The following is a 21,448-nucleotide window of genomic DNA, read 5'->3' on the forward strand; positions in this document are numbered from 1 at the left end:
TTCGAAGAGAAGATATTTTACGTGTCCTAGTGTTGTTAATACCGACACAAAGAAAAGGACAGATATTTTGCTTTCCACCTCTCCCTGTCATGGGATTGATATGAACACGTACTTGGTATCGACGTCGACGTGAAAGCTCAGAAATAAATCTAATCCGATTTTCTTTCGAGATAAACAGTTCGGTTTATTTACAGACACGTATGTCCAAGCACCACGCCGACATTTTCTACTGCTGCCACGCGTCACTTTCCAAATTATGATCCAATATTTTATATAGTTGATCCATATCCGAAACCGGACTATAAAAGTACCCTCCATGCGTTAACGAATCTTCATCGATCAAACTCATCAAAGTCTAATATCACAAAGAAAGAGTTTAATATTCTATAGCTTAGCTCAAAGTGTTTGCTTAAGAGAAGAAGAAGAAGAAGAAGATGGCGTCTTACCAGAACCGTCAAGGAGGTCAGGCCACTGACGAGTACGGAAACCCGATCCAGCAGAGGGACGAGTACGGAAACCCGATCCAGCAGAGGGACGAGTACGGAAACCCGATGGGAGGAGGAGGAGGTTATGGAACTGGTGGCCAAGGATACGGTACCGGGACCGGGACTGAAGCCTTTGGAACTGGCGTAGGAGCTAGGCACCACGGCCAAGAGCAACTCCACAAGGAAAGTGGTGGTGGCTTGGGAGGAATGCTTCACCGCTCCGGATCTGGATCCAGCTCTAGCTCGGTACGTATCAAAGTGTATAAACAAGATATAATTATGATGTATAAATTAATTAGTATGTGAGGTGTAGTTCTAATGTTTTATATATAATAGGAGGATGATGGACAAGGAGGGAGGAGGAAGAAGGGAATAACACAAAAGATTAAGGAGAAGTTGCCAGGTCATCATGATCAGTCGTCTGGTCAAGTTCAAGGGATGGGCGGCATGGGAACCGGATATGACGCTGGTGGCTACGGCGGTGAGCGCCACGAGAAGAAGGGGATGATGGACAAGATCAAGGATAAGCTTCCCGGTGGTGGTGGCCGTTAAGCTTCAAACAAACAAACGTCTATACATATTAAATAAAAATAAGGAGGGTGTATAACGCAGTCGCATTTGGTCGTTGTATGTGTGCTTTTTATGTATGTACGTCATGCGATGTGTTGTTGGTTTATATGAGTGTGTGAGACAGGAGTGTGTAATGAGCATCTGGCTCTTTTTATGTTCTGAGATGTTTGTATTATGTAATTTCATATCTATAAATTTACTTTTCTTCTACTTAATTGTGTACTTGTTACACTTCTCAGTTCTCATTCAATTTGAACACACAACAATTAGGGTAGAGTTTAGACATGGTAAAAGCAAGGGGAGAACTTCTCTTCTAGCCTCTTAAATATATTATTTTAATAATTTTTATGTAAATTTTGTTTGTATTTAAAGTATAAATAAAATAATTTATATATATAATGAGAGAGTTTCTCTCCTCTTAGGGTGTCCACATCATCACCACATTAATATTATAGATTCCACCAACAATTATTTCAAAATATTTAATTTTATGGTTAATAAATAATCATCAATTAATGCATAATTTTAAAATAAAACATTAAAAACTATCATTTTAAGAATAATAAGAAAACCTTAAATATAATTTAGGATGAACAAAAGAATTGAATTGAAATGGAAAGCTATAAGAATTTTTTTTTTTTTTTAATAATAAGAAGATATTCATATTTTATGGAAATATTAACTTAAATAGATAATAATAAAATAGAAGAAATTCATTTAAAATAATAATATTTTTAGATTAAAAAAATAAATGGTTAAATGTTATAGTAAATGTATGTTTGTATAAGTTTTTAAAGATAAAAGAAATAATTTATATTTAAAATTATATTTCGAGAGAGTAATAGTATAGATTCACATTGACGAAAAAAATAGAAAGATTCAATGTATCTTAATATTAAATTAGAGTAAAATATAAGAATAAAAACAATACAATTATATCTACATTATTTCGAGATAGTAATAGTATAGATTCACATTGATGAAAAAAAATAGAAAGATTCATTGTATCTAAATATTAAATTAGAGTAAAATATAAGAATAAAAATAATATAATTATATCTACATTATTGTTTGCTTTCTAAATAAAAATTAAATATGTTTAAATATAGGTAAAAATCTAAATAAGTACTATTGAGAAAATTATAACAAATATATATCTTTCGTAAAATTACATTACACTGAAGCACGAAAACCATATAACTGATAAACGAAAGATAAACTAAGAAGATGAAAATGAGAAAATAGTTTTGAGTTAAGAATCAATTTAAAGTTTTATTATATGTAAGTGAGCATAGAAGATAATAGAAGAGTAGATGTTGGAAAGCGAACAAATGCATCATAGAAGATGACGAAAAAATGTTTGAAGATCCTGAAGCATCAGATATATGTATGCACATGACTAAACGAAATTCATCGGATATATGTATGCACTATAGATAATTTGGTTTAGTAAACCAGACTATCATATTCAACATCGGGCTAAATCGTCGAACCATGTAAGCATAGTAGGATAGATAAGATAAAGACATTTATGATTTGGTCAAAACTTTCCTTTAGGTATTATGGTCTTGCTTCAATAGATAAATTATGCTCTCCAAACCTATTGAAGTGGCATGAATATTACGTTTATATATTTTCATAGATTGATGTTCAAACTTAGCAAATTTACTTTTAGTACGAGGTACGATAGGTCAAAACATCAAGAAAAATATACTTACAAGATTTGTTTATGGAAATAACTCTATTTTTGATAAAGTCCATTGATAACTACCGAGACCGATTCATCTTATATAATTTTTATTATTACGTGGTACCTACCAAATATATTTTATAATTTCTATGTTGTATATTGTTTCGTAAAACAAGTATAAATATATAGAGTTTTTGAAATTCAAACGATTATGATTAGTTTTAACATTTTGTATTGTAACCCGTTGAAATTTGGTATCCCGCGCAACGCGCGGGCGAGTAAATCTAGTATCTCAAATGAGAGATTTATTTTATTCTTTTTTTATTTTTTTTATTATTTTATACTTTTTTGTGGGTGAGAGATTCATTGAGAGACTTTCACTAAACATATTCTTAGATTGGATTAGGCCTGTTTTCGAACTCAGTGTTTACCCACTGTATTGGGCTTTACCTTAAGCCGAATTATAATTTGATATTTGGGCCTATGAAATATTGAAGAGTTGTAATCATTCTTTGTTTACAGAACGTAGGTAAAGACGTGTGAGAAAATGACCAAAAAGACATTAAAAAAGTCTAAATACATCGTCCGGTGATATTCTTTAAAATGACGACTTGCTCTTCTTTGTCATTTACTGCACGAAAAGAAGAGGAAATTAATAATAGTTGGTTTGGTTTTTGTGAGGGCCGGGAGAGCAGTTGAAGCTGTTTCTCAATGATTTTGTCATTATCTAACGTTTAATTATGTCTTTGGCGTACTCTGGCAACCGTATCTATTTGTTAAGCACACAATTAGTTTTGCTTGCAGAATAATTAGCATTATTTTGTTGACTATTTGGTCAGTGGTCAACCAAGTAAAACCCTATTGATGTAATTGATGATTTGCGTAGCTTAGTCATCTTCAGGCTGATCTCTCAATTTAATAAATAAAAAGCCCCATAGAAACTTCTTCTCAGTGTGGTATAAATTGACTAATTAAAAGCAAAACTGTGTTTTAGATGTTTGCTAATGTATGGAACCAAAATCCCACACAACAATCAACAACACAAATAATATTGATATGAGGTGCATAAAGTGATCATACATGAGGAATATACAAACAAAAAAAAGTCTAACAAATCTTGTATTCATACCAATCCTCAAATATTAGCGTATCCATCTAATCCAATATATAGCTAAAATTAGTTACCAACTCCAACGTCTTTCTCAAATGTCCACAAAGTCTACTCTATAAATGAAACCCTTGGCAGCACACACAATCACCAAGTACAAGTAACCGAGTTATATACAACGAGTCATCAAGAGAAATAATCCCCAAAAAAAAAATGGCTAAGTCATTGAACATCCTTATTGCAGCTCTCTCTCTGATTGCATTTTCTCCTTTCTGTTTGTGTTCCAAAGCCTATGGAAGTGGCGGCTATCTCTTTCCTCAGTTCTACGACCACTCGTGTCCTAAAGCTCAAGAGATTGTTCAGTCCATTGTCGCTAAAGCATTCGAACATGATCCTCGCATGCCTGCCTCCTTGCTCAGACTCCATTTCCACGACTGTTTCGTCAAGGTCTCAAGCTCTGCAAAACTTTCTTAACGTTTAAAAACGTGCGGAAATTTCCAATCCTAATATATTTATCTCGTTGTGATACCAGGGATGTGATGCTTCCATACTATTGGACAGCAGTGGAACCATAATCAGCGAGAAACGATCAAACCCTAACCGAAACTCAGCCCGAGGTTTCGAACTCATCGAGGAAATCAAACATGCCTTAGAGCAAGAGTGTCCTGAAACAGTTTCTTGCGCTGATATCTTGGCTCTTGCCGCTAGAGACTCAACTGTTATTGTAAGTCATCACAATTCACTACACAAAATTAGTTGATTATACAGTATCAATAATTTGACAAATGAAATAACAGACGGGTGGACCGAGCTGGGAAGTACCTCTAGGAAGGAGAGACTCGAGAGGAGCAAGTTTGAGTGGTTCCAACAATGACATTCCTGCTCCAAACAACACTTTTCAAACCATCCTCACAAAGTTCAAGCGTCAAGGCCTTGATCTCGTCGATCTTGTCTCCCTCTCTGGTATACATAACATTTGCAACAACTTATCTATCTTAGTAAACCAATTAATATATAAAAGCTCGTAATTTTAAGAAGCGTTTATATATATATATGATTTTTAGGAAGTCACACCATTGGAAATTCAAGGTGCACAAGTTTCCGGCAGAGGTTATACAACCAGTCCGGCAACGGAAAGCCTGATCTGACTCTTAGCCAATACTATGCGACCTTGTTGCGTCAACGATGTCCGAGATCCGGAGGTGACCAGAACCTCTTCTTCCTCGACTTCGCGACGCCGTTCAAGTTTGACAACCACTACTTCAAGAACCTGATCATGTACAAAGGTCTATTGAGCTCTGATGAGATTTTGTTCACGAAGAACAGAGAGTCCAAGGAGCTGGTGAAGCTATACGCGGAGAATCAAGGGGCCTTCTTCGAGCAGTTTGCTAAATCGATGGTGAAGATGGGAAATATCTCTCCGTTGACGGGCGCCAAGGGAGAGATCCGGCGCATCTGTAGGAGGGTTAACCATGCCTATTAATAAAATCTGCCTTTATAAGTACAATGTTTTAGTTTCATGCATTTGTTTTGCATGGACGCGTCATTGAGTTTTCAATTTCTTTTGGCTTTGTTTGTATGAATGTGTATTGTATGTTTACTAAAATCTGATTTTGTTTCGGAAAAGGACTATCTATATACTATTTTCTTTATTTTCAGACTCTAATTTTCAACATTGCAAATGTGCAACCAACATATCCTGCCGTTGGTGGTTGATGGACTAAAGTTTTTTCATTAAACGTTTTAAATAGTAAAAGTCTCCGGTTTTTAGAATTAGCTAAAAGTGTTGGGCTTTGGGTTTTTAGAATAAACCTCTGTTCTAAAAAGCGGTCTAGGCGGTCGCCTAGGCTCCGACTAGGCGCTAGGCTCTCATTCGACGCCTAGATAACCGCCTTGACCGCCTAAAATTACATAGATCTTGTTTAATGTATTTTTTCAATTTCAATTAGAGTTTTATTTATATATATATATATATATAGTTATAAATATTCATATATTGTTTAATATAAATATAAATAAATATTTTATCTAGTTTTTGTTTATAATTTCATAATTTTTAGTTTTATATTAATATTTTATATAACTTTTATATATAATATCATATTTATAATGTATTATGTTATAAACGTCTAAACCGCCTAAAAAATCGCCTAGGCCCCGATTAGGCGTTCTAGGCGCTAGGCACTGAGTCACCGCCCGCTTAGCGCCTAGCGCTTTCTTGAACACTGGAATAAACTAAAAGTATTGGGCCTCGGATAACTATCGAAACCTCTTCTGATTTGGGTTTTAGCTTCCAATTCAAAACGGCGCCGTTATGGAAGCACATCTTGAACGGGAAGAAAAACTCGGGAGTCGGAGATCGTACCGGAGGACGGCCAATCTTTCACCCTTTCGCTTCTTTTACTCGCCAGATGCTTCCGATTAGTTCTGCGAGCAATCGCGATTAGGCCGGATTGCACCTAAGGATTGTTGATGGCGGCGCCGTGGCAGTGGGAAAACGCCACCGCCGGCGCCGTCGCTGGATTCGCCACAGTAGCTGCTATGCACCCTCTTGATGTTGTTCGTACGAGATTCCAAGGTCTGATTTTTCACTCCTGAAACTGACTAAAAACTCGATTTTTAACTCATCAATTCGTTTACAGTTGCTTACTTCACTTGATTGAAACAGTCAACGACGGTAGAGGGTCAAGTCTCCCGACGTACAAGAACACTGCTCACGCTGTCTTCACCATTGCCCGTCTCGAGGTTTCCCCGAAGAATCTCTCTTTACTCTTTTTCTATTTACTTGTGTCACTTTTCTTGGCATCTTCCATATTTTCTTCTCTGTGCAATGTGGTTAGAACTCATCTCTGTGTTCCTATTTTGCATAATCAAGAAACATTTCTGGTTGATAGCTTCTGTGAGCTACCACCTTTTTTCTCCTCTCTCCTTTAGCTGATATAACTCATTTTGTATAAATCTTCCGTAGGGTTTGAGAGGACTTTATGCAGGCTTCTTCCCTGCAGTTATCGGTTCTACTGTTTCATGGGGATTATACTTCTTTTTGTGAGTGTTAGTTGTTTAGCACATATCTTGCATCATGATCTCTAATCAAACAAAGCTGTGATTCAACATGAAAAAAGTAAACAAAGGCTTTTCCTTTTTGTCTCACTTGCAGTTTTTTCTTAAGGGCCTTGTTGTTTTGATCTCTCCTCAACAAATACCTTTTAGGTTTTTTAGCCGTGGATCTTGTTTAATTGTTACATTATTTCTCTCTAGTTATGGAAGAGCCAAGCAGAGATACGCTAGAGGAAGGGACGATGAGAAACTCAGCCCCGGTCTTCACCTTGCTTCCGCTGCTGAAGCAGGGGCCTTGGTGAGTATAACAGATACCATAAAAAGCTCATTTCTCCTACGTTTTTTTCGATCTCAATCTCAAGCTTATGATGCTTTCAGGTCTGTTTATGCACAAATCCGATTTGGCTTGTGAAAACAAGGTTACAGCTCCAGACACCACTTTATCAAACCCAACAATACTCAGGGCTATTAGGTTTGCAATATGCTGCACAAGTTCAGTTTTCATTATCTCTAGTGTTTCATTCTAAATGTTTCTTTTGTGAACTTCAGATGCCTTTAGAACCATAGTGAAAGAGGAAGGACCCAGGGCGCTCTACAAGGGTATTGTCCCTGGTCTTGTTCTGGTTAGTGACTATCCTGATCTTTCTCTTGTAATGTTCGTTCGTAAAACTACCACAAGATCCACAGATTTGGAAGTATCAAAGATGGATATTAGTTGCTAAAAAGGTGGTTTACATTTTGGGTTCAGCAGGTTTCTCATGGTGCTATTCAGTTCACAGCATATGAGGAACTCCGTAAAATCATTGTGGATTGGAAAGAAAGGAGAAGAAAGTCCGAATCCGCTGACAATCTATTGGTACAGAGTTCTTCTTTTTAATAGCCTACATTGCGGTTATTGAGTTACATAGGAAGTATTAGGAACATTAATTTTAATCCCACGGCTGTTTCCAGCATCACGGATATACTATTCTAACACACTACATTGCATTTTTTCTTTAGAACTCAGCAGATTATGCTGCACTTGGCGGCTCCTCCAAAGTTGCTGCAGTTCTTCTTACGTATCCATTTCAGGTTATTCGAGCACGATTGCAGGTACATATCTTCGCTACATCTACCTTTGATCTTCTGCAATATTTGAGGATTTCATAAACAACATTCTTCTTTTCTTGTTCAGCAAAGACCTAGTACTAACGGAATTCCAAGATATATAGACAGCTTACATGTCATCAGAGAAACCGCGAGGTTAGGCCATATTCTTGGTCTCGATTATGTCTGTAAAAGATTATCTTTTGGTTAGTGTCACTGAGTAACACACTTTTGGTCTCTCTGCAGATATGAAGGTCTCAGAGGTTTCTACAGGGGACTAACGGCTAATCTTTTGAAAAATGTACCTGCGTCTTCCATCACATTCATCGTCTATGAAAACGTCCTGAAATTGCTAAAACAGCCTCCAACAAAAGATTAGATCCTTCTCTTATTTCTTAGACTCAACACGCGGTTGACTTCTTACGCCTAATGCAATAATATTATTCTTTGTTTATTCATTTTACGATATTAACTTTTACGGTCACAGCTAAAACCAATACCGATTCAACAACATTGAAGCAATCTGTTTGTTGTATTAGAAGAGACGGTAAATTTCCTAGCTTCAGCCCACAAAGCTATGGGCTTATAGTCTCCCTCAGCTATTAGGGCCCAACAATGGCTCATCTATCGAAAAAATACGCGAAATCAGGCGACGAAAGTAAAGGATCCGTTTCCAAAATCGACAGCATACAGAATTAAATGATAATTAATGAAAATATTATTATTTCACTATCTCGTAAATTTTGTGGTGATAATAAATATACACTCATGAAAAGATTACATGTAATACGTTTTGAATATTGTCTAAAGATATAGTTTCAAACTTTCATTATCCATATAGTTACTTCAGCTGTGATCATTTTGTCCGTGCCAAAGATCTGGATTAAAGTATGCCATATCAGGGATGAAAAGATTTTGAAATTAATGAAACCATTTCCTAATTCGATACTCTTTTGAAAAAAAACATTTATTAAGTATCCAGAGTCTTGAATCAAAAGTTTCAAAATATCCATATAAACTACGAGACGTCGATATCAATTTGCAAAACTTTTTATAGAGTAACATATTTTCCGGTGTTTCTACTTTCTAGCTTCCTCAAGTTCCAAAAGATTTATCAGAAATGTTTTCATCAAATAATCGTTCTACACAACTGGTTCGTTTTTCGCCATAACAGAAAAATAAAAAGAAAAAAAGACTAATACAACCATATTTTCTTGTTTCATTTTAACCGTTTTTTTTTTGTTTGGCAGACTTGTGGGTTTAAGGTGAACACGAACTCCCCAGAGTGGCATAAGAGCATGACAAGGATTCTAAAGAAGATCAAAGGTAGGTTTTGTTATCCTAAAATTTCATCAACTCATAGGTTTGCTAACCTAATTCTTACATTCGGGTTTTCTTGTGAATAAGGAGGGGATTTTTTGTTAGACGTGGACCAAGGACTAGCATACATTTCGGGTGAAGGAGACCCACACAAACTATTAAAACTAATGGGTTCGATAAAAGGCAAGGCAGCTGAAATGACGTTTGTGAAAACCGGTGGACGACAGCATCCACATTATCCTAATCTTCTTCATTACAACTCCAACTCCTATTACGGCCATCCACCATCTTACAACAGTTATTGGCCGAGTGATAATTGTTACTCTCGCCAGCATCCGCCGTATTATTCTCAGTCACTAGCAATGCAACCTTACCATCATCAATATCCATATCCAGGATATAGTAATTACGGTTATTATTAGGATTTTCAGCCGAGATCGAGCAAAACCTGTGTTTTAGGGTTTATTGCTTGTATCCGACGAAACATTTTATTTTCATTCGATTTGAATTTTCTCACTGCTATATTTTTGTATTAGCAGAGGGGAATCGAGGAAATTTTCTCAGATTTTGTCATCTTTTTTTACGTGTTTTCGTAAAAAGCCGGTCCCTCTTCTGAACTTTTAATTAATGAGAACAGACTTGGATTTGCATTTTACAGTGTATCTAATTTTAGTTTTTACTACAGATTTTATCATGGTTTCATTTCTGAATATTGATCCCTTAAATGATTTTATCATGGCGGGAATTTCTCACATTCCTAATTAAATATGATTTTGTTTAGCTGCCAAAGAAAAAATGTACTACGATTTAATTTGCATTAAGTAGCTTTTACTGTCATCTTCCAATTTGTAAGAAAAATAAATTCAAAGATTTCGACCAAAAGAATAAATCATTCAAGAAAACTTATCATGATTCGTGTAGATCCAGTGGTAATGATGTAATATCATGGAAAAAAACTCCAGCACGGTTAAACAAAGAAAGCACATGTAACAACTCACTATGAGAGAGCTTGGATGGTCTCTTCTCTTCGAACCCATTTGTTCTCAGAATTCCAATAACCCTTTCCTTGAACATACTTGCATCTGTATCCAAACACAACAAATCATCTTTCCCATCTCCATCTTCTTCAACATCACTGTCAGAATCACCACATGTCTGATTCATAACCCCAACTTTCGAACCGTTCCTCCCTGCAGACAAACTTAGCAACTCCATGACCTTTTTCTTCTGCCTAAACATAGAACCAAGCGTCTTGTTCTTCTTCCCGAAACACGTGCGAGTGAATGCCAGCCATTCTTGAACATTAACATCTGGTATTATCTCCTTTGGTGTAATCATAACTACAGATGAGTCGACTTTAGGAGGTGGAACAAACTCTCTTTTACTCACATCCATCACAAATTTAACATCAGCTACTAACTTAACGTTCACCGCCAATCTATTGAAATCGGAATCTCCTGGATTCGCCAGGAGCCGGCGGGAGAATTCCTTTTGAAGCAACAGAGTGGCGCTTCGAAAGGTGTTGGAGCCGTATACAAGCTTCGCCACAAGAGGGGAAGATATGTTGTAAGGAATATTAGCAACCACGAGATCAAACTGAGGGAAATCTGTCTTCAGAACATCTTTTTGAATAATCTAATATAGAATCCAACCAAAACGAAGAAGTGAAAAAAGAGGGTTAGTGAATGTTGTTCCCTAGTGTTCTCTTGGGCATTTCATCGAACAGTTTGTATGCGCTTAAAAGCTAATCTCCGAAAACAAATAATTCCGTACCCTTAAACCAATCCTAGTCAAATTATCAAAGGCAGTTCAATGAATTAGCTTACCGTAAGTTTATGAGCAAAACCATGGTCAGAAACCCTTTTGCGTAGAATCTCCACCATACGCTTATCTAACTCAACGGCTACGACATCCTGGGCAGCTTCAAGAAGCTTCATCGTGAGATTTCCAGTTCCAGGTCCGATCTCCAAGACTGTATCGGTCGGCCTGACATCGGAGCATCGGACAATGGCGTCGAGGATTCTGGTGTTGGTAAGAAGGTGTTGGCCTTTGCTCTTGCACAGAAACAACCCATCGTGTTCCTTCTTCTCCTCGATTCCCACATCCCTCTCGTACCCTCTTCTCCGGCGATCGTGCGAGTGAGAATCTCGTCGGGAAACTAAGGAAGATAAGTATGAGCGAGTTAAATTGATTTTGCCGGGCGTTTGGTTCTTCAATCGAAGAATCATCACTTTGCTTCAGTCACGAAATATATAACGCTGCTGCGTCCTTCTCTCCTTATGTTGCACGAATCGTAATCGGACCCAAAAGTGGCGTTTGAAAAACCTCGTGGCCCAGTTTTTATATGCTTTTCTAATATTGACTTTTCCTTTAGCCCAACTTCGACGAGGCCCAATTATTTTTATTTTCTTCACAATCTCAAATTAGCGTCGATGCTTAATCATCCAATTTGCGTACATTCCGTAGATTGATTGATTATAAAAAAAACTCCAAAGAAGAACAAAAAATGATGGTAAAAAATCAAAAAAGAAGAACGAAAAATGATGGTTATAGAATTCTGGACCACGCTAGTGGACTACATACTCAAATGGGAACGTGAAAGCCATGAAGTGGTCTAATTATTTGGATGAACATTAAAAGTATCAAAATTCATAAAATCTTATATTATCATGAGGAAAGAAAAGAAGAAAAAAAAAAAAAGCATGACGTTGCCAAGTTACTATTCTGGTCGGTGTAATTGCTCTCTCTTTTCTACATGATCGGACGGTATACATGCTTCCGTTTGTCCCTTCCATCCAAATTTTGATTTACTGTGAAAATATCTTTCAGTTGATTTTTTTCTTTATCACCATCTGTCAACACTATCTACTTTACAATACATCACCTCAGTCACACTCTTCTTTTTTCTTAATTAACTTCCTATGGTACTCATATGAAAGGGTTAAAACTTAAAACATTTGATTCGTTCAGCTTGTCTATTTATAAATAGACAATAAAATTAAGCAAAATAACCCAAACACAAAAAAATAATAATTAAAAATTAATATGTATATCAGATATACATACACAAGAAAAACGTCGCTATCCGATTCAGTTTCTTTTGGATATTTTTTTTCTTTCTTTTCTGATCGATATATGTGTTGAAATAAAGTAAATTAGCTTCAGAAGAACATGCTATAAATATAAAAGCTAGCCCTATAATTAAAGGGTTTGCAACTTCGCAATTAACAAGGTATACAATAATTGAGTAATTAGGAGAATTAGGCGTGAAAAAATAGTGTTCCTCTTTTTTTACAGCAGCCTCTATGGTATTAACTTTGATCCTACCCTTTGTTTCAACTTTCTAGTGTGGGGGAATTTCTATAACCCACGAGTGACGAGCCACGACCCGATCGATCAACTATATCTTGCCATTTAATGTTGATACCAAAAAAAAAAACTATATTTTGCCATTTTTCAACAGCAAAACTGTCTTGGTTGAGTTTTGTGAGTTTGTTGTGACTTGTGTAATTATTAAAGCTTGGTTTAGTGATGTTTTTGGAAAAGTAAGTCGAGTGGATTATATAAGTAGATTTTGTCGCATCCAGTAACTCTGTTGATACATCAGCTTAGAAAGAGTATACGCGACTCTGCATGTGCATGAGCATGACATTTGGAGGAACCATGACTCCACTTCTTCGGGACCCACATGAACCAAATCACTCTGTTATGTTTTTTTCTTTCTTTCCTTTTTTCAATGATGCAATCTTCTCTTGAGTAATGAGAAACATATAATCATTAATAAATAAATGTAAAGGGGGCCTGTGAAGGTGAAATGGGATCCATATGGAACACACCATTTATATAAAACAGATACTATAACACACCATTTAAAACAGATCCTATGTAACACATCATTTATATAAAGTATGTTTCTTAAAACAGATACTATGTAATATACTTATATTTTGTGAGACACACAGAGAAAATTTGTGGTGATTGACAGTCTTTATTTATTATTTTGTGAAGAGATACAGAATACACAGAACATAAATTACTATTGAGTACCCTACCAAACAAAAAAGAAAAAACTATTGAGTAAAAGAGGATGCAAGAAACTCTAAGCTCCGTTATTGGCTTTCGATAGAAAAGAAACATAACCCATCAAATCTTTTCTGTCCATATTTTTCAGCTTCAAAGTTGAAGAGAAAAAGAGAGATTAGTTAATTAACTACGCTTTTTCCTTTAAAGAAATAAAAAGAGTGTAGAGAATGGGTGAAAGTAAAAACCAAACCAGTGCGTACTTCTTTTGTAGTAAACACTCTTCTCTTTCTTCCTATGTAAGAAAAAGATATATTAAGAAGTGATTTTCTCTTCTTTGGTAATAATGTGTAATTGTGTACAAGTGATATTAAGAACCCAACAAACACTATGCTCCAAACTTACTTTTCTTTATTCTCTAGATTACGAGGTTCTTTCCATATTTCCTTGTTTTATTATTGCTCATGGGCATAATATACATTCTAAAACTCCAAAAGATGATACCGGATCAAGTATACTAGACGCGTTTGAAGTGCAGATACGTATATGGCAGAAAAAAGGTAGTGGAAACAATTTCAACGTTTTTTGAAAAATTGCTAGGACATGAAGCGGATGGAAGGTTAAATAGTTCAAAAAAATGTTAGGAACTTTATCTAATTTTTTAGTACTATAAATTATGACATTCGAAACCTAAAGAAAAGAAGAACACAGTGCTCGAGAAGACACTTTAAACCTTTTTTTTGGGGGAAAAAAAACTCTTCTGTCTGTACTAATTTCAAGATTCACACTCAAAAAGAAAATTTCATTATGCGAGTTTGTTGCTATTTGCAAAGATAATCGATGTTACCAATAAATTTGGAATTTATGGATTTGTAATTTAGCTATGTACAAGAATAAAATCCGAGAGAATGTCACTGTCCCTTTTGCCCACTCCCCCTTAATTTCTCGGTCCTAAATGATTGCATATATTCATCGAACTCTATCCCCTTTTCTTCTCCTCAATTTCATTCACTCATGGAGTAATACTTAACACTTGCGTTCAACAAAGTATACAACAAACCCTTACATACATAAACATTGTCATAACAAGAAAACCATTAAAACATCCAAATTGATTTCTGCAATTTACAGCTGCTAGATCAAATTTAAATTTGTTTTTTACATCCATTTCATAGATACATTAACATTGTTTACAATATGGTGAAGAGGTTGGATAGATGATTTTGCTATTTTTTGTTTTTTTTAATGTCGTCAACAGTAACGTTCATCCATTTCATGAATACATTTTTTCACAGCCTCACTTCCATTAAATGTATTTTGGTATTTCAACTAGAAAGTGACTATAGTACCCCTCTTCGCATTAGTCAACTATCTTTAGTCTGTATTTTGATATACTGAAGCAATTGAAACATGCATAATGCACTAGAAGTCTAGATCAGTCAGAAATTCGTCAAGATTTTTTTTGGATTAATTGGTAGATTAATTAAGATTCATGGGGTATACGGGACAATTGATATATCAGAGTATGTTTGTATACATAAATATTTTAATATTTTAAGTTCATTATTAAATTTTATAAATACTACTCTTCCGTTTCAAAATATAAGGTGTTTTGGATAAAAATTTTCGTTTCAAAATATGTCGTTTTCAAATTTCTATGCAAATTATATATTACTTTAATATTTTATGATTATTTTAGGGAAAATTCCAAAAAAAACTCCAACTAATTAATATTTACCAGAAAAAACCCATGTTTTTTTCGTTGGCTAAATAAAACCTCAACTAATTTTCTGGTTGCTAATAAAACCCGAACTATTTTTGGATTCCGAATTCCTCTCGTCTCTGTTACGGAAGTTAACGTCGTTAACGAAAATCCTAAACGCTGTTAGGTTAATAAACACGTGGTTAATAAAAGACGATTATACCCTCTCTTTGCAAACACACATAATCGAGCTTGAATCCCTAAACCCCCAAATCGAAAACAAATTAGGGTTAGGATTCTCCAGAATCCCAAATCGATTTGGGCGTTTTCGATGTCGACAGTCTGAATCGAGGCGTTTGTGTTTGAGAAGAGATACAAGAGCATTGGAGAAGATGAGGTATGCGTTTCGGTACTCGATTGTTAGGGTTTTGGTTTGAAATCGATTTGGGTTTCGGGTTGGGTTTCGAAATTGAGTGCGAGATGGGCTTGGGAACTCGATTTAGGGTTTGAATCGAGACTCGGGTAGTCGATTTAGAGTGGTTTTTTTGTTTTTTTTGTTTTTTCTGTAATCACCTAACTATGACTTTCTCTCTTAATGCAGTGACGTTATGAATGTGAAGATGCATTATGGTGGATATGGTTCTGTGAAAGAAGGTTTCTTCGATTACAGAGGAGGTTTAGTGAAGGAAGACATGATCTTGGACCCCGATTATGTCACGTGGTCCATCTTCGACGAGTTTTGTGAAGCAAATGGGATGTCTGGGTTGGTTGAGAAAGTATGGTATAAGCTTCGACATGAAGAAATTGGGTTAGCTAAGATTATCTATGAAGACAAAGACTCCCAGATTAGGCAGATGTGTATGGAAGTAATGACAGCAACACGAGAGGTTGACATATACATTCATCAAATGGGTTGTGGTGAACATGAAGAATCTGATGGTGAGGAACAAGTGGAGGCAGAAGCTGAAGCTAAAGGTGTTGAGGACAACGGTTGATGAATGTATATGTCAACCTCTCGTGTTGCTGTGTGTTTGCAAAGAGAGGGTATAATCGTCTTTTATTAACCATGTGTTTATTAACCTAACAGCGTTTAGGATTTTCGTTAACGACGTTAACCTCCGTAACAGAGACGAGAGGAATTCGGAATCCAAAAATAGTTCGGATTTTATTAGCAACCAGAAAATTAGTTGAGGTTTTATTTAGCCAACGAAAAAAACATGGGTTTTTTTCTGGCAAATATTAATTAGTTGGGGTTTTTTTGGGAATTTTCCCATTTAATAATACTTCCTCCGTTTCAAAATATAAGGCGTTTTAGCTAAAAACACGCTGATTAAGAAAATCTACTTTTTTAAAGTTCAGGCAATCATAAAAGATACTGCATAATATAAATAATCATAAAATATTAAAGTAATATATAATTTGCATAGAAACTTGAAAATGACTTATATTATGAAACAAAAAAGTTTCTCCAAAACAGCTTATATTTTGAAACGGAGGGAGTAGCATTTTACTAAACACAAATAAAAAAAAAAGGGAAGCGGCAGCGTGTTTTCCGGTAGAGAAAAGACGGAGAGAGTAAAAGCCGAAGTTTACAACGTGGCAACATATTGACCGCAGGATCTTCAACATGTGATGATCAACGGTGAGATATATCTTGTCCGAGAAGTGTTTTGTGATATTAATTGGTGTAAGGAAAATCTAGAAAACAAACAAAGAGAGAGAGAGAGAGAGGAGACAGAGAATTTAATAAGAGAGCAAGAAGAGTAGTATTATGGTGATGGCGGCGTTGCAGAGCGCGAGATAGAGAAAGAAACCTCTCTGAGATTGATCTCTCTCTCTCTCTCCCCCTCTTAAATACTCTCCATACCGACAAACCAACTTTTTTCAGTACCAAAAGAAACCTCTATTCGATTTCTAAAACAAACCCTAGAGACTACTCTACATTCTTCCATTAAGTTAATCTCTTTCGTCTTGTTCTTCATCCTCTCGGGGAGTGAGAGAGAGAGAGAGAAATTGGTAATTAAGATCAAAGAGAGAGAGAGAGAGAGATCTTTTCTTCTTCACTCTGAAAGTCAAGATCTTTGTCTACTAGACTAGAAGATATGTGGTAAAGCAAAGCCCTTCTTGAAATTGGTCATATATGGCTGGTGGTATCGGAAAATGGCAGGATTTTTCTCGCTAGAACAAGGCGGAGGACGAAACAGCCAAGACGAGCACAACCACCACAGAACCAACACTACTAATCCTTCTTCCTCGGGAACAGAATCTTGGCTTTGGTGCAGAAACCCTAACTCCAACGCTGACGGTGGAGAAGTTGCTCCTTCTTACAAAGGAACCCTTGAGCTATGGCAACATCCAAACAATCAAGAAATCATTTTCCAGCAGCAGCAGCAAGAAAGGCTGGATCTTTACACTTCCGCTGCGGGTTTAGGTGTTGGACCGAGCAACCGGAGCTTAATTGAAACTTCCGGCGGTGCGCTGATGATGATGAGGAGCAGTAGTGGCGGCGGCGGACCAAGCTGCCAGGATTGTGGAAATCAATCGAAGAAAGACTGCGCTCACATGAGATGTAGGACTTGCTGCAAGAGCCGAGGCCTTGAGTGTCCCACTCACGTGAAGAGCACGTGGGTTCCTGCCGCTAAACGCCGAGAACGCCAGCAGCAGCTTGCTTCCGGTCAACAACCGCAGTCGCAGCCGCAGGGTGAGAGCGTCCCTAAACGGCAGAGAGAGCATATCCAGGCGACAACGACTTCCCTGGTCTGCACTCGTATACCGACTAACAACACTTCAGGTATCTCATAATTTCTCTTTTAGCCTTCTTTTTTGGTTATCTTGGAATAATTTGAGTTGATTAGTTTCAATTGCTGAAACGGAAACCCTATTCTTGTTGATCAGCTTTTTTGTTCTCTCTTTTTTCGTTTCCGAGAAAGAAAAAAAAAAAAGTTAATGATTTTCTTCTTCTTTTTTATTTTATTTTTTATAATATGGAAATACTGTGTATGAGTAAAACTGACTCTTGGATTGACAGGAAGAAACTGTTCTCGCCGATCTTGATATTTGCATTTATATCTTGTAATTAATTATCAACTTTTTTTTTTGTTTTTTTTGTTAATGCTGTAGTATACTTAATTATTAACTTGACTTTAGACCAGAAACAAATAAATCATACGTAAGAAATGCTCCAACCTTATAATTAACCATGATTAACTGTTTTTTCCCACCTAGTGTTAGAGGTTGGGAACTTTCCGCCGGAAGTTCGGTCGCCGGCGGTTTTCCGGTGCGTGCGTGTGAGTTCCGTAGATGATGAAGAAGAAGAGTATGCATATAAAACAGCTGTGAGTATAGGTGGTCACGTCTTCAGAGGTATTCTCTACGATCAAGGCCCGGCCGAGAGAAGCTCCTCAGGCGGTGGATCTCAGCCGTTGAATCTCATAACCGCAGGCCCATCGGCCTCATCATCAAGCCCAAACGTGAGCTGCAACAATGGAGTCGTTGGCTCCACTTCAGATCATTATATCGATCCTGCCTCACTTAATTATCCTACTCCCATCAACACTTTCATGACTGGTACGCACTTCTTCTCCAACTCAAGATCTTGAATTCTACACTGAGAGTACAACAATTCATAACTTTTTTTAGATTCTTACCGTAGAATTAGGGTTTAAAAACATCTTGGGAGGAAGAGATTATAACGTGCTAATCTTTGTTGTCAAAAGTAATTTAACTAGAGATAATGTTCTATTAAAGTTCAATTGTTACCTGATCTTTGTATTGTTAAGTTCAAGTTTTGTGGTTATAATTTCAATTAACTTGATTGTAATATACCCCAATTTTCAACTTTTTAAAAAGTCAACGAACCTGTCTCTGTGAAATTAAGCTCACATCAAAAGCCTCGCAGCTGGCAGTTTTCAACTGTGATCGTTAAACTCAGCCTTGTTTTATTGTCAGCTTTTCACATTACTCTTTTTTTTTTTTGTTGACGTTTGATTAACCATTAATTAACCTTACAAATTACTCCTTTAGGTCATTTAATTGCAGATTTGATTAGCGTGTAGACTAGAAATATTAACGTCGTTTAGTACAAGTTTCTAATATTGGAATATGGGTCAAGACATGAATTGAGGTTTCTTGTGCATTTGGTCAATATATCAGACACACTAGCAAAGGTTACAGGTATATCATTCGACTGCGATATGCCGTTAGCCCTAATGTTAGTATAATGTCATTATTATTATGTGATGCTATCATTGCTATGATTGATATATAATGTCAGTACACTTACATTTGAAGAGAGACAGATACATATATGAGACGTCTTACTCTAATATAAAACCAAAGATTCGGTTTTACACTCTCATTCTCACTGCAACATCCGACTCTTTACATGAATGTTTTTTCTTATATATAGATATATATATCTTGATATCCAGTTTCTCCATATTTTTTTCTTCTATATAGTTTTGACATCGTATGTGTATTAGGATTCTTTTGTTAGAAAGAGAGTGTAAATTCTATTACAATTTATAAGTGAGTGGGATCGGAGGAACAGAAAAAGGTATAAAACTGGTCTGCGTCTTCATTTCTGCAGATGTTTATGTCTGGACCTAAAAGACTTGCTCTTCTTTCCCAATTCATTTCTTACGCTCTTTTTCATTATTAAATTTATACGTCACCTCAAAAATGATAACGATATGCAAAAAGGATATCGGAAAACGAGCTAACATTACACTAACTCATTCGGATTAATTATTTGTTAAGAAGAAACAAATGTCATGTGATGATGCATGGGGTTGCGAAGACTCTCAAAAAGATACACAAATCATGCATTATTATGTAATCTACATTTATATCATATTATAAATTAATTGGTCCCGTGAAACCTCAATCGGCTAAACCCACCTGATTTGTCCCCGAGATTTTTTTCCTCCGTACCAGCTCGCACCTTTTCTTCGAAATCTCACTTTTGAAAAACTTAAAATTACTTTTTTTTTTTTGCAGGTCAAGACTCAAGAGTCAAGAGTTTGATGTTGTTGCACGTAGAAAAGGATCATGAAGATGGATGGTGATAAAAGCAGCAACTTTAATATCAGAACGCAAGTGGGACCATGGGATTTTTTACTGTTTTAACCAATAAGTGAGTGACACGTCTGAGAGACAATTTGCAAATGCATCATTGCATTTCAAGGGGACAAAACAGAAGCCTCAGGTCCACAGCATCAAGCTTTCCAAACCGAATTTTTATTTTTAGTGTCGCAGCATAAAAGAGAACGCAATACTGTAGTTCCCATTAACCAAATGATGAAATAGCCCAAAACTAAGCCTTGCTGGTTCAAACAAAAGTACAAAGCCCTAGAGTTATGGGTCCTGTTTTTCCTTATCCATGAGGGATCACGACGACATCATATAACTAACTTTGGGCACATTCGATCACACCAAAAAAAAAAAAAAAAAAAACTTTGGGCACATTCGTCTCTGTTTCTGATCCACTCTCCTCTTCCCCTGTTTATCTTTCTCCATCTTCTCTTCTTCCGGAGACTGGAAAAAGATGGAATTGGGCAACTAAATCACTTTGTCGACGGATTCGATAGTATTTTAGTCTCTTGATGATAAGCATAAATCACAGCTCAGAGGAAAATAAAAAGGTCAGAGAAGAGAGTATCATGATCGATGTAAGCACTAGTTTATGCTATGTAATTATGCATCTTTCTAACTAGAACGTCCAATTTTTGCATATTATACGAATGGTCTTCTAGTTTCAGATTAACAAAGAAGCAGTTAATATGAACACCTAACGGTAGTGAGTTATCCCATCATATATGATAATATGAACATTTTCGTCTTCTTCCATACATTTAAAGTTAGTGAGAACCAATGATTTGGAACCTTTGCTAGCAGCAACAGCTGCACATTAACCCACCAACCTTGCTTCCTATAAGGCTATAATTACTTCTTCTATTCATGTCAACAACCAAGACTTTAAGTTTAGATTTTGACAAGTTTTTGGTCAAATGGGTACGTCACATTTGGGAGAAAATGAAAGAAATTGTAAAGTTTCTGTGTCAATTTATGACATGTGAATTGGTAAAATGTCAAGAAATCCAAATTCACGAGTTGTTCTGCTTTGGAATCTTAACAGAATCTAAAACTCATTTGACTCTGAGTTATGGTGGATGGTGATAGGGGCAACCACACCTCACTGTACAGATTTTGTCTTCACTACGCATATGTCTGATGGACCATCACACACATGATATAAATTTACATTATCTATTTGAATATCTCAATCTCTCTATACATAAATTCCTGTGTCTTTCAAGTTTCATGCGAAACAACCTCATCCAAGGAACGATCCCGGAAAGCTTCAAACTTTTAAACTCTCTCCAAGTAATCCGATCTTAGCCAGTGGCTCA

The 21,448-nt window shown here is 36.2% G+C and overlaps 8 protein-coding genes across 11 annotated transcripts; 6 read left to right on the plus strand and 2 right to left on the minus strand.

The window, feature by feature from the left end:
- Positions 1–298: 298 nt before the first annotated feature.
- LOC9302831 (dehydrin Rab18) lies at positions 299–1,270 on the plus strand. Of its 2 annotated transcripts, XM_021026283.1 has the most exons (3): positions 299–502; positions 533–731; positions 822–1,270. In XM_021026283.1, exons 1-3 carry the CDS (start codon positions 435–437, stop codon positions 1,035–1,037), a joined length of 483 nt encoding a protein of 160 aa, XP_020881942.1. In that variant the 5' UTR covers positions 299–434; the 3' UTR covers positions 1,038–1,270. The 2 variants fall into 2 exon arrangements, with proteins under 2 accessions (XP_020881942.1, XP_020881936.1); XM_021026277.1 differs by having other exon boundaries at positions 301–731.
- Positions 1,271–3,677: 2,407 nt separating this feature from the next.
- LOC110228125 (peroxidase 72) lies at positions 3,678–5,505 on the plus strand. Its single transcript, XM_021024356.1, has 4 exons — positions 3,678–4,300; positions 4,386–4,577; positions 4,651–4,816; positions 4,918–5,505. The coding sequence occupies exons 1-4, from the start codon at positions 4,067–4,069 to the stop codon at positions 5,334–5,336; spliced, it is 1,011 nt and encodes a 336-aa protein (XP_020880015.1). The 5' UTR covers positions 3,678–4,066; the 3' UTR covers positions 5,337–5,505.
- Positions 5,506–6,086: 581 nt separating this feature from the next.
- Positions 6,087–8,509, plus strand: LOC9301147 (folate transporter 1, chloroplastic). Of its 3 annotated transcripts, none has more exons than XM_002865026.2 (10): positions 6,087–6,431; positions 6,522–6,598; positions 6,822–6,898; positions 7,112–7,208; positions 7,289–7,382; positions 7,460–7,533; positions 7,662–7,766; positions 7,910–8,002; positions 8,085–8,152; positions 8,243–8,509. In XM_002865026.2, exons 1-10 carry the CDS (start codon positions 6,326–6,328, stop codon positions 8,373–8,375), a joined length of 924 nt encoding a protein of 307 aa, XP_002865072.1. In that variant the 5' UTR covers positions 6,087–6,325; the 3' UTR covers positions 8,376–8,509. The 3 variants fall into 3 exon arrangements, with proteins under 3 accessions (XP_002865072.1, XP_020872028.1, XP_020872027.1); XM_021016368.1 differs by having other exon boundaries at positions 6,141–6,431; positions 7,659–7,766; XM_021016369.1 differs by lacking the exon at positions 6,822–6,898 and having other exon boundaries at positions 6,140–6,431; positions 7,659–7,766.
- A 607-nt stretch (positions 8,510–9,116) lies between these two features.
- Positions 9,117–9,966, plus strand: LOC9301148. Its single transcript, XM_002865027.2, has 3 exons — positions 9,117–9,149; positions 9,247–9,322; positions 9,404–9,966. Exons 1-3 carry the CDS (start codon positions 9,117–9,119, stop codon positions 9,736–9,738), a joined length of 444 nt encoding a protein of 147 aa, XP_002865073.1. The 3' UTR covers positions 9,739–9,966.
- Positions 9,967–10,112: 146 nt separating this feature from the next.
- Positions 10,113–11,727, minus strand: LOC9301149 (ribosomal RNA small subunit methyltransferase, mitochondrial). Its single transcript, XM_002866713.2, has 2 exons — positions 11,143–11,727; positions 10,113–10,951 (listed from the first exon to the last, which is right to left on the minus strand). The coding sequence occupies exons 1-2, from the start codon at positions 11,542–11,544 to the stop codon at positions 10,223–10,225; spliced, it is 1,131 nt and encodes a 376-aa protein (XP_002866759.1). The 5' UTR covers positions 11,545–11,727; the 3' UTR covers positions 10,113–10,222.
- Positions 11,728–15,376: 3,649 nt separating this feature from the next.
- Positions 15,377–16,033, plus strand: LOC110225819. Its single transcript, XM_021015836.1, has 2 exons — positions 15,377–15,435; positions 15,640–16,033. Exons 1-2 carry the CDS (start codon positions 15,431–15,433, stop codon positions 16,031–16,033), a joined length of 399 nt encoding a protein of 132 aa, XP_020871495.1. The 5' UTR covers positions 15,377–15,430.
- A 527-nt stretch (positions 16,034–16,560) lies between these two features.
- On the plus strand, positions 16,561–20,372 carry LOC9302832 (protein SHORT INTERNODES). Its single transcript, XM_002865028.2, has 3 exons — positions 16,561–17,829; positions 18,264–18,605; positions 20,037–20,372. The coding sequence occupies exons 1-3, from the start codon at positions 17,199–17,201 to the stop codon at positions 20,102–20,104; spliced, it is 1,041 nt and encodes a 346-aa protein (XP_002865074.2). The 5' UTR covers positions 16,561–17,198; the 3' UTR covers positions 20,105–20,372.
- On the minus strand, positions 20,209–20,624 carry LOC110225820 (the record flags this gene model as incomplete). The annotated part of the gene is given in 5 exon segments (XM_021015837.1): positions 20,209–20,297; positions 20,300–20,313; positions 20,494–20,531; positions 20,533–20,580; positions 20,583–20,624. Coding segments are annotated over 5 exon segments (231 nt in total), but the record flags the coding sequence as incomplete, so codon positions are not given.
- Positions 20,625–21,448: the final 824 nt, after the last annotated feature.

The sequence above is a fragment of the Arabidopsis lyrata genome (assembly GCF_000004255.2).
Source record: "Arabidopsis lyrata subsp. lyrata unplaced genomic scaffold ARALYscaffold_8, whole genome shotgun sequence".
NCBI classification, from domain to species: domain Eukaryota; kingdom Viridiplantae; phylum Streptophyta; class Magnoliopsida; order Brassicales; family Brassicaceae; genus Arabidopsis; species Arabidopsis lyrata.